Source organism: Meles meles, chromosome 4, assembly GCF_922984935.1.
Source record: "Meles meles chromosome 4, mMelMel3.1 paternal haplotype, whole genome shotgun sequence".
In the NCBI taxonomy this organism is placed as follows: Eukaryota; Metazoa; Chordata; class Mammalia; order Carnivora; family Mustelidae; genus Meles; species Meles meles.
The window spans coordinates 42,712,239-42,727,184 of NC_060069.1; the positions used below are offsets into that span (position 1 = coordinate 42,712,239).

A 14,946-nucleotide genomic window follows, 5' to 3' on the forward strand; every position below is an offset into this window, starting at 1 on the left:
GGGATGGGCCCATCTAACGCGGGATACTTAGCAGAGATCATTTAAATTCTAAATTACATATATTGTCCGCCACGTGTACATATATGGGGAATGCCTTGTTGATCAAAGAGACCAAGCCAAAGACACTGAGGGATTTTAGGAGAAAAGATAGTTCAATGAGAGTGTGCTGGGTGACTCTGCACTGAAAATTCTAATTTGTCTGACAGCTAAGAAGAAGCAACATACATGACAAGCCATTAAAATGTTCATATGCCCTGACTTTGTAATTCCACTACTCGGAATCTACCCAGGGGAAATAACCAGAAATAACTGTATACAAAGACGCTGATTACAGTGTGATTTATAGAAGTGAAAAACTGGAAACAATAAATGTCTAATGATAGAAGACAAGTTCGTTAAATTGTGATTTAGCCATATGTAGTACCCATACGTGTCCTTCAAAGTTTCCAAGGGAAAATGCTCATTATATAAGTTGAGGAGAAAGGGTAAATCAGGATATAATGAGAAATAGAGGACAGTAACATATTGGCAAATTTTCAATTAAATAAAGACATAAAAATTAAAAGCCTGCCTACCTAATAAGATAACTTTCAACTTGTATAATACATAAATTGACAAAACTGTAAGGATAAATTGGCAAGTCCAACATTGAACAGGAGATTTTAATACACCTTTCTCAGTGTTTGATAGATCAAGCAGACAAAAAAACAAAAACAAAAAACAGTAAGGAAAAGGTCTGAAGCCCACAATTTAAATGCTTAATATAGGGTAACCTGGGTGGCTCAGCCAAGTAAGTGTCTGCCTTTGGCTCAGGTCATATCCAAGGATCCTGGGATCAAGTCCTGCATCGGGCTCTCTCTTCAGTGGGGAGACTGGTTCTCTCTGTTTGCCACTCCCCCTGCTTGTGCTTTCTCTCTCTGACAAATCAGTAAATAAAATCTTTAAATAAAAAAATAAAAATAAGGGGCGCCTGGGTGGCTCAGTGGGTTAAGCCTCTGCCTTCGGCTCAGGTCATGATCTCAGGGTCCTGGGATCGAGCAGCGCATCGGGCTCTCTGCTCAGCGGGGAGCCTGCTTCCTCCTCTCTCTCTGCCTGCCTCTCTGCCTACGTGTGATCTCTCTCTCTCTATCAAATAAATAAATAAATAAAATCTTGAAAAAAAAAAATAAAAGCTTAATATAATGTTCCTACATGCTATGTTGCACACTACAGCTGAAGAAGGAATTTTCTTTTTTTTTTAAAAGATTTTATTTATTTTTAGAGAGAGAGAAAGAAAGCATAAGCCAGGGGAGAGACAGAGGGAGAGGGAGAAGCAGGCTCCCTGCTGAACAGGGAGCCCAATGAGGGACTTGGTCCCAGGACCCTGGGATTCTGACTGGAGCCGAAGGCAGACATTTAACCAACTGAGCCACCCATGCACCCTAGCATGTTTTCAAATACACGTGGGACATTTATAAAATTTGGTCACATACACATAGAAGCCGGTAATTTCAGTACTAAATTCTAAGACGGGGAGGAATAGGCAGTTTTAGGAGCCAGAGGCTTTTTGGTTAGAAGCCCAGGGAAGATCTCCCAGAGGAGGTTATGGCTAAGATGAGTTTGTGAGGATAGTGCGATAGTGCTCCAGACAAAGGAGGTGGGGCTGGGGGCTGAGCCCACCTCAGGCAGAAGAAGCGGCAGGTCCAAGGGTCCTGAGGCAAATGAAAGCAACTGAGTTTAGAGAACGGCAAAGAACATACCAAGTTCTCTTCACCTGCTTCCAAGCAGTGACCCTGTCATGAATATCCAGGGCCTCACCAAAAGCTATAGCTCAGTTTCCTTCTCTAATAGGAGACAGGGGTCTTCAGTTACCTCCCAGCAGGGGCATGTCCCCCAGAGAGGAACATGAGCTGGGTCCGAAAAGGAGCCACCTGGAGCTCAGGTGTCAGGCAGGCTTGGTGAGCTCACAGCGGGTGGGAAGGTCACAGGACTCCCAAGGCTCTGCCAACAGCTAAAGAAACCCTCTGCCCATTCTCTGTGGGGTACCCCTAATGAGCTGCTGAAGACCTCTCTGGAGGTTGGGCGAGCAAAGTGCGACCTAGCCCTCACAGGCCCAGTCTAGTCAATGCCGTGTGATCCAGCTCGCACACAGCACCCCAGGGCTCCGGCCACCTGTCAAACAGAGGTATCACTGGCTTCCTGCTTGCTGTCCAAGGTGTCACATACAGGCTCATGTTTAGGAGGGAACTCTAGAGGTGTTTGCAACTGTAACTGTCCGAAGTCCCTGGATGGTTGAAATGCACTGTTTATCCCAAACCCGCTTTCCTGGGCCCATCGCCCAAAACCACTCTCATCCTTCCCCTTGATCCAGTGCAGGGACTCCCTTTATGCCCCTTTCGGTCCCCCTCCCCGGCTACAGACCAGGTGATGACATGGGACGGCCAGACAGAACCATTAGCTCAGGAGACAGATATGGAAGGAGAAAACTCACAGGAAGGAGCCCTGTCTAGAAGTCGCGAATCTGCACTCATTGGCTGTGTTACTGTGAGCAAGTCACGTCCCCTCTCTGGTCTTGTTTCCTCATTTTTAAAAGGAGAGGAAATCATCTCTAAGGTCATTTCCTTTCTTCTTTCTTTCTTTTTTTTTTTTTTTCCTCCAAGCTCATTTCTAACTGAAGATTCTGGGATCCAACCACGGAAAAGAACTGGGTCTATTTTAAGGGTCAATCAAGCCCGTTTTCAATCAGAGAACATCATCCCTTCCATTGACTTTGGGCTGCTGTGAGGTGGAAGGAAGCCGATGTGGGAAGTCCTGAGCCTTTGCTGAGCCGTGGACCAGAAATGAGATGTCACAAGGGGCTGCCGCCAGGACCTGGAGCAATAGGACAATTCTTCAGTCACCCCCCACTAATCAACACAGCAGGATGAGGGGGACACCGGTGTTTCCTTCAAGCTGGACCAACGTTTTTGATATGCTAATAAGTCCTACTGAGAAGCCAGTCCTCAGTACTTGTGTGTGTGTGTGTGTGTGTGTGTGTGTGTGTCTATACCTATAGCTCTACCTACAGACAGATCTAGAGACAGAACACTGCAATCTCTCTCCTCATATGTATATTTATATGTATTTTATATAGGGGTGTGTGTGTGAGTCAAGAAAAAGCAAATGATATGATAAAATGTAGATTTGGTTCTGGGGAATTTTTAGGGGTGTAAGGGAAGCGATGAAGATCTCTGGTTCACCTAGAGGTCTTCAGCTTGCTGATGGGAGGGTGTGGTTGGTGCCTAATCACTGGCCATGAGCTGACTTCCTGTGCCCTGCTGATGCTGGGCTGACTTCCGGAGAGCCATACGTGGTTCTCGGGGCTCAGTTTCGAGAAGGATCCTTCAAACCATAAACTATGGTCTATATGGAATACCACATGGTCAAAAAGAGCCTGAGGCGTGTGTACTGACATGGGGCAATCTTTGAGATTAAACAGTAAACTCTCGTTTCTGAGTGCGGAGAGATATATACACATGTAAAAGACTAGTTCTAGGACACACGGGAAACCACAGTGGCGGTTACTTCTGTGGAGAAAACCAGGGAGATAGAATGGTGGGAAATGAGAGGGGAAGGACACAATTTTTCATGTGTGGGCCTTCAGCACTATTTGGAAATTTTTCTTTTACCACCTTCATATTTTATTTATTTACTTATTTATTTATTGGTCAGAGAGCGAGCACACAGGCATGGGGAGCAGCAGGCAGAGGGAGAAGCAGGCTTCCCACTGAGCAGGGAGCCTGATGTAGGACTCGATCCCAGGACTCTGTGATCATGACCCGAGCTGAAGGCAGACACTTAACCAACTGAGCCACCCAGGTGTCCCTACCAGCTTCATATTAATTTAAGAAATTTTTAATGCTCTATGGAAATGTCAAGTATGGATTTCACAGTCTAAAAGAGACTCTGATATGTCTTTTACCATATATATTTATAATACTATGGAGTCTTTGATTTTAATACTGTGACCCTTTAATTTGACCTCTTTTACTTCCCTGAGTGAGGAAGAGGGAACACTATTTGGCTTGCCTTTGCCTTTACGTGCTTACTGTTGAAAACTACTCTCTACCTTGGGACACCTGGGTGGCTTAGCTGGGTAAGCATCTGTCTCTTGATTTTGGTTCAAGTCATGATCTTGGGGTCATGGGATCGAGCCCCACTTCAGGCTCCATGCTTGGCAGGGTGTCTGCCTGAGATTCTCTCTCTTCTTCTCCCCCTCTCCCAGCTCATCCATGATCTCTAAAATAAATAAATCTTAAAACAAAAACAAAAATAAAAACCTATTCTCTACCTTTTTCTCTTCTTCTTATAAATAGTAGAAGGAATTCGCTTTACATTTTTATTACACATATTGTGACCAAGCTGTTGCCTCCTGCCTGCACCTGGCACGTTCCTGACACACAGACAGTGTACCTCACTGTGGTTAGGAAAAACCACAAGCGTACGTAATTACCTACTGATCAGTGGAATGGGGCAGGTATGGACACTGTCCTTTCCTTCTGGCCCGCTGGAGCCACATTTTGCTGATAACCTAATTCTTAATACTTGTTGAATCTCCTGACTTTCTTCAGTTGCAATTGCCTTGGGAGCCACTTTAGGTGAGTTGTGTGCCCTTGGTACTTTCCTTACCCACACCTCCATTCATGTCCATTGTGTCCCACTGTCTAGTACCCGTACCAATTTTGTTGAAGTTCCCATTGGGCCATTTTTTTTTTTTTTAAAGATTTATTTATTTGACAGATAGAGATTACAAGTAGGCAGAGAGGCAGGCAGAGAGAGAGAGAGGAGGAAGCAGGTTCTGCGCTAAGCAGAGAGCCTGATGCGGGGCTCGATCCCAGGACCCTGGGATCATGACCTGAGCTGAAGGCAGAGGCTTTAACCCGCTGAGCCACCCAGGCGCCCCCCCATTGGGCCATTTTGCCTGAGGTAGTAACACCATGTTTGGATGAGCTGACTGTCATGTTTCCATTATTATAGTTAGGGAAATATACTTTCAAATTTTATTTATATTTTTAGAGAGAGAGTGGGTACAAGGGGGGAGGAGGGGTAGAGGGGGGGAGGAAATCTTAAGCAGACTCCTTGTTCAGCACAGAGTCCAACACGGGGCTCAATCTCACCACCCTGAGATCATGACCTGAGCTGAAATCAAGTCAGATGCTTCACCGACTGAGCCACCCGTGCTCACTATACATTTTTAACTGCAGAGCCATGCAGTAAAGTCTGATTCTCTTTGTGCAAAACATCTCCCTCTCTCCTGAATATTTTAATAGCCTTGTGTCTCTGTTGCTTAATTTTCTTTCTATGGCTACATCACCCTACTGCGATGGCCTCCAAATTTACAAACGTATTTTACAAATGTATCCCACTTTTGCGGAATCTATACCTCAGCCTGTAATTCCAGCTTTTTTCCAGGTGAACTTCCTCCTGGAGTCCCTCAACTCTGACTCCACTCTGGATGGTCCTTTCTGGGATTCCTTTTCACCATACCCTGGGCATACCTTTCATCTTTCACGTTACATCTCTTTTCTATATCCTATGGCTTTCTGATTTTTGGTCTATGTTCCTGTTTTAGTGAAGCACATCCCCCAGGAGCTCTTGAGAAAGGGTGCCTAGGAAGGGAATTTTTTGAGAATGCATATTCAAAAATGCCTTTGCTCTGCCTCACACTTGATTGATAATATGGCCATCATGTTAGGCTATCATTTTTCTTCAAAATTCTGAAGGTACCACTCTATTCTTTTCTGGAGTCCAAGAAATTTTTCCCTTGAGAAGCCCAATGGTATTTTGATGGCAATTCTTTGTATATTAATATTACCTTGAACATTTTACTAATATGAAATTTTGCAGTAATGCACAGCGGTGGTCTCTTGAGCATATGCAGAAAGGGCTGGGACCTAAGCATGTAACTGTTGTTTTATTCCATAACTGGAAGCCCGTATCTCCCACTCTCCTTCCCACCTTGCCCATCACCCCACTCACTTCTCTGACAACCATCAGTTGGCTACATATATGGGTCTGTTTCTGCTGTTTATTCGTTTGCTTTGTTTTTTAGATTCCACATATGATCGAATTGCTCCTGGTACAGACTTTCAACCAATCCTTTCCCCACCTTTTTTAACCTCACACTATTCCTTCTTATCAGTATGCTGTTTCCTCCAATTCCTGAGTCTTTGTGAGATTCAGTGGTGTAAAGTAGCTTGCTTCTCATTAATAGCCCTGGTCACTGGTGTGTAAGTTTCAGCGGCCACCATTTTACTAAGTCATTTAGCATCTCCTCCATCTTTTTATCTTATAAAATTCTGTGCACATTTATTGTACACAGTTGTATTTTCTTCCATTGCCTTGAAAGGTACTTTATTTTAGAGGAATTTTGAGAAGGCACAAAGATAAACTCGTGACTGTATTTGATATCTTCCACAATATTTGATGAAAGCCTCATTAATACTATTTTTGTTATTACCTTATTATTATTACCTTCACATATTTTAAACTTGTAAACTTGGGGGCGCCTGGGTGGCTCAATTGGTTAAGCATCTGCCTTTGGCTCAGGTCAAGATCCTGAGGTCCTGGGATAGAGGCCCTCCTTTGGCTCCCTGCTCCGTGGGGGTCTGCTTCCCCCGCTTCTGCCCTTCCCCCTGCTTTTGCTCTCTCAAGCACTCTTTCTCAAATAAGTAAAATCTTTAAAAATATGGAAAGTATCTTAAAAAAGTAATAAACTTGTAAACTTGGAACTGAACTAAGAAATCAGTGTTGCTTAATTCTTTTTTTCTTTTGAGTAACTGCTAAATTTTTCTGTATTTTCTAAATAATTGTTCCTCAGTGGGTCTTGGTTTGGCCAGGCCATTAGCTTATAGCTAGAGATATTTCACATTTTATGCCTATATATATATTTCTTTAACAGCTAGCTACTCAAAGTCTGACCAGTAGCACTGGCATTAGCTGGGAGCTTGTTAGAAATGCAGACTGAGGCTCCACTCCAAACCACCGAATCAGGAGTCTGCATTTTAACTAGATCCCCAAGCATGTCATAAGCACACAATTCAAACTGGAGAACTGGTCTGGCATTTCCCCACAGACGGCCTCATTCTGTTTCCTCCTCCTCTCCCATTTCCAGTAGTACTTAAGACATTTTCTTGTCAAGTATATTGCGGTTTGAGCATCAAGAAAGTTACCTTTCCCATCCCTTCCCCACCCTCATGGGTCTGTCTCCTCTAGGTATCTTAACACCTAAAGCCCCCTGCTCCTCTAAGGGGGAGGGAAAAAACAAAAGCCTGAAAAAGTACAGGCTCTGGATCCATGCTATTTGGGTCCAAACTCTGGCTCTATCGGTTACTAGCTGCGGGACCTTGGGCAAGCATGTCACTGTGCCGTGCCTCAGTTTCGGCTCTAGCAGTAAGCATTTGATGCATGTTAATCTATAGCCTCTGAAATCAAGAACTCAGCAACTGAATATTTAGGAGTTTCTCCTTGTCTTCTGCTGAATGGTGCTTCTAGCACACACAGTTACATAAAAGGAATGTTTTATTCATTTGGACTTTATGCTTCTGAATCAACTGGTTCCACCTTTATCTGGGGATGAATTTTATAACTATCTCGTGAATCAATAGATTTCCTAAACCTTCTCGACTTGGGGGGCTGCTCACCTGGTGAACATGCTCTCTAAGCTTCAACTTTGGGGCATCCATGAGCTTCAGAGTTCAATGATTATTGAGAAAAAGCCTCAGCAATGAGCACAGGAATCAACAGGGGATGGGAACAGTTGCAGAAGGTTGGGGTGAAAGCCTGCCGAATGTTAGCAATGGTGGGAGAGGGCGAAACGGGGACATATACTATCTGGTAGGCAGCTGTCCTGTGATGGATTTGACATTCTGAATGTTATGTATGTTATGTATGTTAGCGGTAGCTTTTCCACAGATGCCCTTTATCAGACTACGTTTCCCTCTATTCCTAATTTGCTGAGTTTTAACTCATAAATCAGTGTAGCATCTTTTTAAATACGTATCAAAATGATCATAAGGTATTTCCTTGAATTCTGCTAATATGATGGATTATAGGAATTGACTTTTAATGTTAAACCAACCTTGCATTCTGAGAGAACACTACTGGACCAGGACATACTATGTTCTTTACATATTGCTGGGTCCAATCATCTAATGGTTTAACAATTTCTACATCTATGTTTATGATATATATTGATACATCACTTTCTTTTCTTGAAAAGCTCTTTGGCCAGTTTGGGTACCTGTGGGTAATACTGTCCTCATTAAGAAAAAAAAATGGGAAGGAAGTATTCCCTTTTCCCTATTTTCTGAAAGTCTGTGTAGAATTAAAGCTTTTTCTCTCTTAAACTCATCAATAAGGCAATCAAGACATGGGAGTTTTCTTTTGTGGGAGTATTTTTTGATACTAAATTTCTTTGGTATAAGGTTACTCGGATTTTCTATTTCATCTTGTATTAGTTTTAGTAAGCTATATTTTTAAAGTAATTTGTTGACTTCGTCTAATTTATTGGTTTAAAGTTGCCCATAATATTGCTCATCATTCTTTTAATGTCTGTAAGATCTATAATAACATTTCTCACCTCATTCTTGATAGAAATAATTAATACTTTTCTTTTTCCATCCAGGTTTGCTAGAGGTTTAATTTTATTAGTCTTTTTAAAAAACCAACTTTTGGCTTTATAACCCTATTTTTAGTAACGTTAATTTTGCTCTTCCTTTCTTCTACTTACTTTGGATTTAATTTGCTCACTTTTTCAATAGCCTATTCCTTCCTTTCAAATATATAGGTATTTAAAGCTATATAATTTAGGAAGCAAGTATAACTCTACTGAATTGATCTTTTATTATTTTATTTCTCTGGGTTACTCACCCTTGAAAGTAATTTCCAAATCTTTTTTTTTTTTTTTTTTTTTAAAGGGAAAACTTTCTTTGAGAAATCAGTAAATTCTACCCAGGGGGAGAGTATGCATATAAATCTAAAGAAGGATTATAAGGATATAAAAAGCCTAGCATTCCCGTTACATAACTTTTGGTTTTTCATTCCAGTCCAAGCTGGGTGTGTGTTTATTCTAAAGATGCTTGAATTTTAAGAACCCGCAGTTCCTGTTTGGGATGCTATGTTGTAATTACCAGTGACTCATTCAGACATACTCAAGTTTTGGATGTAAATGAAGGTTAAGTATGACTTCAGTTAATTTTAATGCTTTGACTATACCAACTGCATCACTAGTACACTGTCAAGATGAAATCTTCCTCTGTTACTATTTACATTAATGTAATGAGTCATTTTTCTTCAGTCATTCCTTGTATTTTTATATTTAGCTTTGTAGACTTAAACCCCACTCCTCTTTAATAATTCATTTTAGCATTCTGATTTTTAGACAGTTTTGAAAAGGGTTATTACATAGATTATTTTCTTTATACTTATTCTGGATAGCACGAAAAATAATTTCCATCATAAAACGTCTTTAAGAGTTTTTTTGTTTTGTTTTTTTGAGGGGGTGGGTGCCTGCATGCTCAGTTAGTAGAGCATGCAAACTCTTAATCTCAGGGTCATGAGTTCAAGCCCCACATTGGGCATGGAGCCTACTTAAAACAAAAAACAAGTTCAAGAGTTTGTTGGTTTTTTTTTTTTTAAAGGAATGATTTGTGCTACCAAATGAAACTTTTAAAAAAGTCAACGCAAGTCAAGATATTCCTAAATATACATATAACCAAGTGAGTATTTGCATGATTTAGAAAAATATTTTTCCTGGGGCGCCTGGGTGGCTCAGTGGATTAAAGCCTCTGCCTTCCACTCAGGTCATGATCCCAGGGTCCTGCCTCTCTGCCTACTTTTGATCTCTGTCTGTGAAATAAATAAATAAAATCTTAAAAAAAAATATTTTTCCTAATTAATCTTTTAAAACATAGGTAACTATGGCCTTCTCAAACTAAATCAGCTAGTAGAAAAAAAAACCTACTACATTTTACATTTAGTTTAAAGTTAGTTTTGGAGAGAAGATTTTTATTTTTAAATGCCAAATGAAAAGCTATTTCATGAGTCAAGAGATGATACAATTCAGTGGAACAAAAAGAGTACCTAAAAAGATGATCTTTGCTTCTAGCAATTTTTTTTTAAATGTAAAAAAATTTTATCTGACTTCAGCATCTTATTTTTTGAAAAACCCAACATTTTTGTAAAATTAAACAATTAAACACTTCAAAACATAATACAGCATGCATTATTATTTTTTCACAGGGCATCAGATACTAGTATGTACAGATAACTTTGTTAAAATAACAAAAAACATATGAAGATCAGCACAATACTTCATTTATTTATTGTATAAGTTTGGCAAACAGCACAAAAATCCAGCAACATTTTAAACATGTAAAAAAGTCAAATGCTAAACAGTACTGGGGATTTTTTTTCACATAATTAGTAATAATGAGAACACATTTAAAATACTGCAAAGCTAGCAAAATGAGGGTGCTTGGCTTCTGAACATACACCAGGAACACACAAACACACACATATGCACAAAAACAATATAATTTATCTTTACAAAAATTACAGCCAAGCAATAGAAAAGAAGGATGTTAATAATGAAGACAGTAACACATATGTTCACTACATGTATCTTATACATTGAAATGCTACATCTTGTACCCTGAAATGCCATGTGTAGAGAGCCAAGCAGAGTAAATTTAGGCTCATCACTGAGGTTAGGGATTATCTGAGAAGAATTTAGTTCTTATATGTAACATATTCAATTAAAACTTTCTATATAGCAATTCCTGGATCATAACAATGTGTTCCACTATATATCGGAGAAGTTGAATCTTCTTTGTTGGCAGTATAAAATTTCTGACCAGTATCAAAATTGTGGTAAAACACAAATTGAAGGCATTTTCTAGTGTATGCAAATATTATAGGGGGCATCAATGAATGTGGAAGAAAATCTTAAAATTTCACACTCAGTTTTTGCTGAGCTTTGTCAAACCAAACAGCTCAATATAAGGCAAGAAAAAATAACCCCCTATAAGAGATTAGTGGGTCTTACCAAGTAAAGATAGGAATTTATTATTAGGAAAAAACTCCCTACATAAACAGGTTGGAAAAAACTGGCATTGAAACAAACAAATTACCTAACATCTTAACATTCAGAACATTGGTTCAGAAGCCTGACAAACAATCTATTGGTATATATTATCAAATTAACTTTTTGGAATCAGCACCAGTCCCCAAAACCTCAAATTATAATATTTAAGATTCATTAAAATACATCCTTTTTGTGCTATATAAACACAACTACAATCAAATTAAAGAAAGTTGAATTGACTCAACTTATATATATTTTTGTGTATACTGGGTAGCAACTTAAGTTTTTTTTTTTATTTACTTGTGCTTCTGTTCTGGGGCACTTTGATTGAAGAGAAATTCATTTCACAAGATTACATCTTGCTAAAGCACTCCTTAGCATTGGTCCAAACTTGAATTCCCTAAAACAAAACAAAAAACAAAACAAAGAAAACAAAAAAGAAAAGAAAAGAAAACTTTAAAATGTTATTTTGGAAGGATTCTGAAAGCCGAAGTATCTGGCTTACTAGTATGCTAAATTTCACTTTCTGGAATAACTAAAAAGTCCAGCAAATATGACACTACTTCTGGTGATGGCTAATAGAAGTGAATGTCTAATGCCTATGAGAAAAGAAAGAGAATTATTTGCATAGCCTATCTTCAAGATGGGGAAAGAGCTACTACAACTTCTCTTTTTAGAAAACTGAGTTTTCAAGGTTCCTAACATAAACGCATTTACTCATATCACATGACTGCATCATTTCTATTTGTAAACCAAACAAATTTTCAGGCAGGTTTTTCTATGTAATACTTAAAACAAAAGGAAAAAAAAACCTCATTAGTTTAACAACTAAATAAAAATTAACAGATTTTTTAAAAAAATTAATGGCTTATTAAATTATTAGTCTAACAACTAATGTTTTGATAAAAACCAGTAACAGGCTAAATTATCAAATTCTTCTCAGTGGTTCTAACACGCTATTTAGCACAAAGTTAATATAATATACTTAATATGCTTAAACAAAAATGCATGTATATAAAAATAAAACTTTAAAATCTAACAAAGTGGTAGAAACAAAGGTTTTTTGTTTTTAGCAAACAAGATACATATTCTCGAATAACTGCTAATTCATGAAGAAGCAATATTATAATACTTAAAGCATGTCAATATTTATCAAGTTACCAAGGCTTCAAACACAAGAAAAAAAACAAGAATCTTTTGATTTTTTTCTCCTCCTGATGAAATACGAAAAGCAAATTTTAAAAAATCCTTTAAAATATCTCCAATTGGCTGGATGAAGTAGTATCTGACCAGAGTATTTGTGGTCAGAAAGGGTAAGAGATCTAGGGGCGCCTGGGTGGCTCAGTGGGTTGGAGCCTCTGCCTTCGGCTCATGGTCTCAGGGTCCTGGGATCGAGCCCCGCATCGGGCTCTCTGCTCAGCGGGGAGCCTGCTTCCTCCCTCTCTCTCTGTCTGCCTCTCTGCTTATTTGTGATCTCTGTCTGTCAAATAAATAAATAAAAAATCTTTAAAAGAAAAAAAATAGAAAGGATAAGAGATCTAACACGCTCTAGGAAGACCTCCATGAGACATCAAATGGGCAAACGAAAACGACACCACAGCGCATGTAACGTAGTCCTGTTTTTGTGGGGAAGAGGGAAGTGTGTATTTTCTAAATGACTGTAAATGTACAACAACATCTGGAAGGACACACATGAAATCTGTAACAGTGGTGAGGTTTCAAAAGGGAGTTGGTGCAGGAGGAGAAGAGTTTTTACCTAATATGCTTCTGGATTTTCATAATTTTTGCAATAAGAATATGTTAGTTTTATGATAATTAATTTCTCTGCTCTGATCTTTATTAAATTCCTACCTTCTACTAATCTTGGGCTTTGTTCTTTTTCTAGTCCCTTAAATGCAAGGTTAGAGTGACATTTTTCTTGTTTTTTGAGGTCAGCCTGTTATCACTATAAATTTCCCTTCTGGAACTGCTGTTGCTGCGTTCCAAAGATTTTGGATCATTGTGTTTTCATTTTCACTTGTATCCATACCTCTTTGATTTCCTCACTGATTTACTTACTGGAGGTTTGGTAGCATGGTATTAGCTTCTGCATGTTTGCATTTTTCCTTTTTTATTTTATTTTATTTTATTTTATTTATTTCAGACAGAGTGAGTGAGAGAGCACGAGGGGAGAAGGTCAGAGGGAGAAACAGACTCCCCGTGGAGCTGGGAGCCAGATGTGGGACTCAATCCCAGGACTCCAAGATCATGACCTGAGCTCAACCAACTAAGCCACCCAGGCGCCCTCCAGTTTTTTTCTTGTGACTGACTTCTAGTTCATACAATTGTGGTCAGGAAAAATGATGATATTATCTCAGTCTTAAATTTTTTAAAAAAGATTCTAGAGAGAGAGCGAGCGAGCGAGAGAGCGCGAAACAGCACAAGCTAGGGGGAGGAGCAGAGGGAGAAGGGAGAAGCAGGCTTCCCAGGGAGCAAGGAGCTCAGTGTGTGGCTTGATCCCAGGATCCCGGGATCATGACCTGAACCAAAGGCTTAAGCAACTGAGCCACCCAGGCATCCCAGTCTTCTTAAATTTTACTGAGACTTGTTTTGTGGCCAAATGTGTGATTATCTTGGAGAATGTTCCATGTGCACTTGAAAAGAATGTATATTCTGTGGCTCTGGGAGGTTATATTCTATATATATATCTGTTAGGCCCATGTGGGCTAAAGTGTCACTCAAAGATACTGTTTCCTTATTCATTTTCTGTCTTGATGGTCTACCCATTGATGTAAGTGGGGTGTTAAAATCCCCTACTATTGTCTTACCATCAATTTCTCCCTTTGTATCTGTTAATATTACTTCACGGTGTTCCAGTGTCCAGTAAGCATTTACAACTGTTCTATCCCCTTGTTGGACTGGCCTTTATCATTATGTAATGCCCTTCCTTGTCTCTTGTTACAGTCTTTGTTTTAAAGTTGGTTTTGTCTACTTTGTCTGATATAAATATTGCCACCCTGGCTTTTTTCCCCCATTTCCATTTGCATGGAACATCTTTTTCCATATGACAATTCTTAAAATTTAAAAAGATAAAGTAGCTTAAAAATTAATCAAATATTTCTTGATTCAACAAATTAGAAAATTCACTATCAAAAAGACTGACCAAGAAAACACTTAAAAGAGATCCTTGATTTTTAAGTGCTAATATTAATACTTCTTATGTAAATTTTAAAAAAGATTTTATTTTTTTTATCAGAGCAAGCAAAAGCAGAGGGAGCAGCAGAGACAGAGACAGAAGTAGGCTCCCCACTGAGCAGGGAGCCTGATGTGGAACTTGATCCCAGGACCCAGGGATCATGACCTGAGCCGAAGGCAGACACTTAAGCAACTGAGCCATCCAGGCATCCCTGTAAGTATTTTGTTTTGGTTTACTACTGCTACAATTCAGTCACTTGATTACACTCAACTGCCACTTTGGATAGCTGATATTATAACGAAGTATGGTATATCTGAAAAGTTAATACTCAAGTAAAATAAACAAAATATAGATACCCATATCTATCTGAGAAAAACTAATATTAATCTTCTCCTCTCTTAAGTTCATAAAAAAAAAGAACACTGCAGATTTTCAAATATAAAAATCTGTTCCACTTAAGGAAAAAAATACATGTTGAAACTTGATAGTACTGTTCTTGGGAAACAGGGTGAATACACATCTTTTTAATCTCATGTGCGTATACTGGCTTCCTATAGTTATCATAGGACACATGAGTAGACACACAAGCTATGCAATGGGATATCCAAATACACCTACAGTGTTATCTTTTTTATTCAGAGATTAATTTTCAGCACCCTCAACCATC

At 39.1% G+C, this 14,946-nt stretch overlaps 1 protein-coding gene across 1 annotated transcript in view; it reads right to left on the reverse strand.

Annotated features, from left to right (window-relative positions):
- Positions 1 to 10,319: 10,319 nt before the first annotated feature.
- SNX4 (sorting nexin 4) overlaps positions 10,320 to 14,946 on the reverse strand; it is a 67,187-nt gene continuing 62,560 nt past the window's right edge. The window contains exon 14 of the mRNA XM_046003600.1: positions 10,320 to 11,504. Within this exon, the coding sequence (XP_045859556.1) occupies positions 11,457 to 11,504 (48 nt within the window). The 3' untranslated portion in view covers positions 10,320 to 11,456. The remainder of the gene's footprint in view (positions 11,505 to 14,946) is intronic.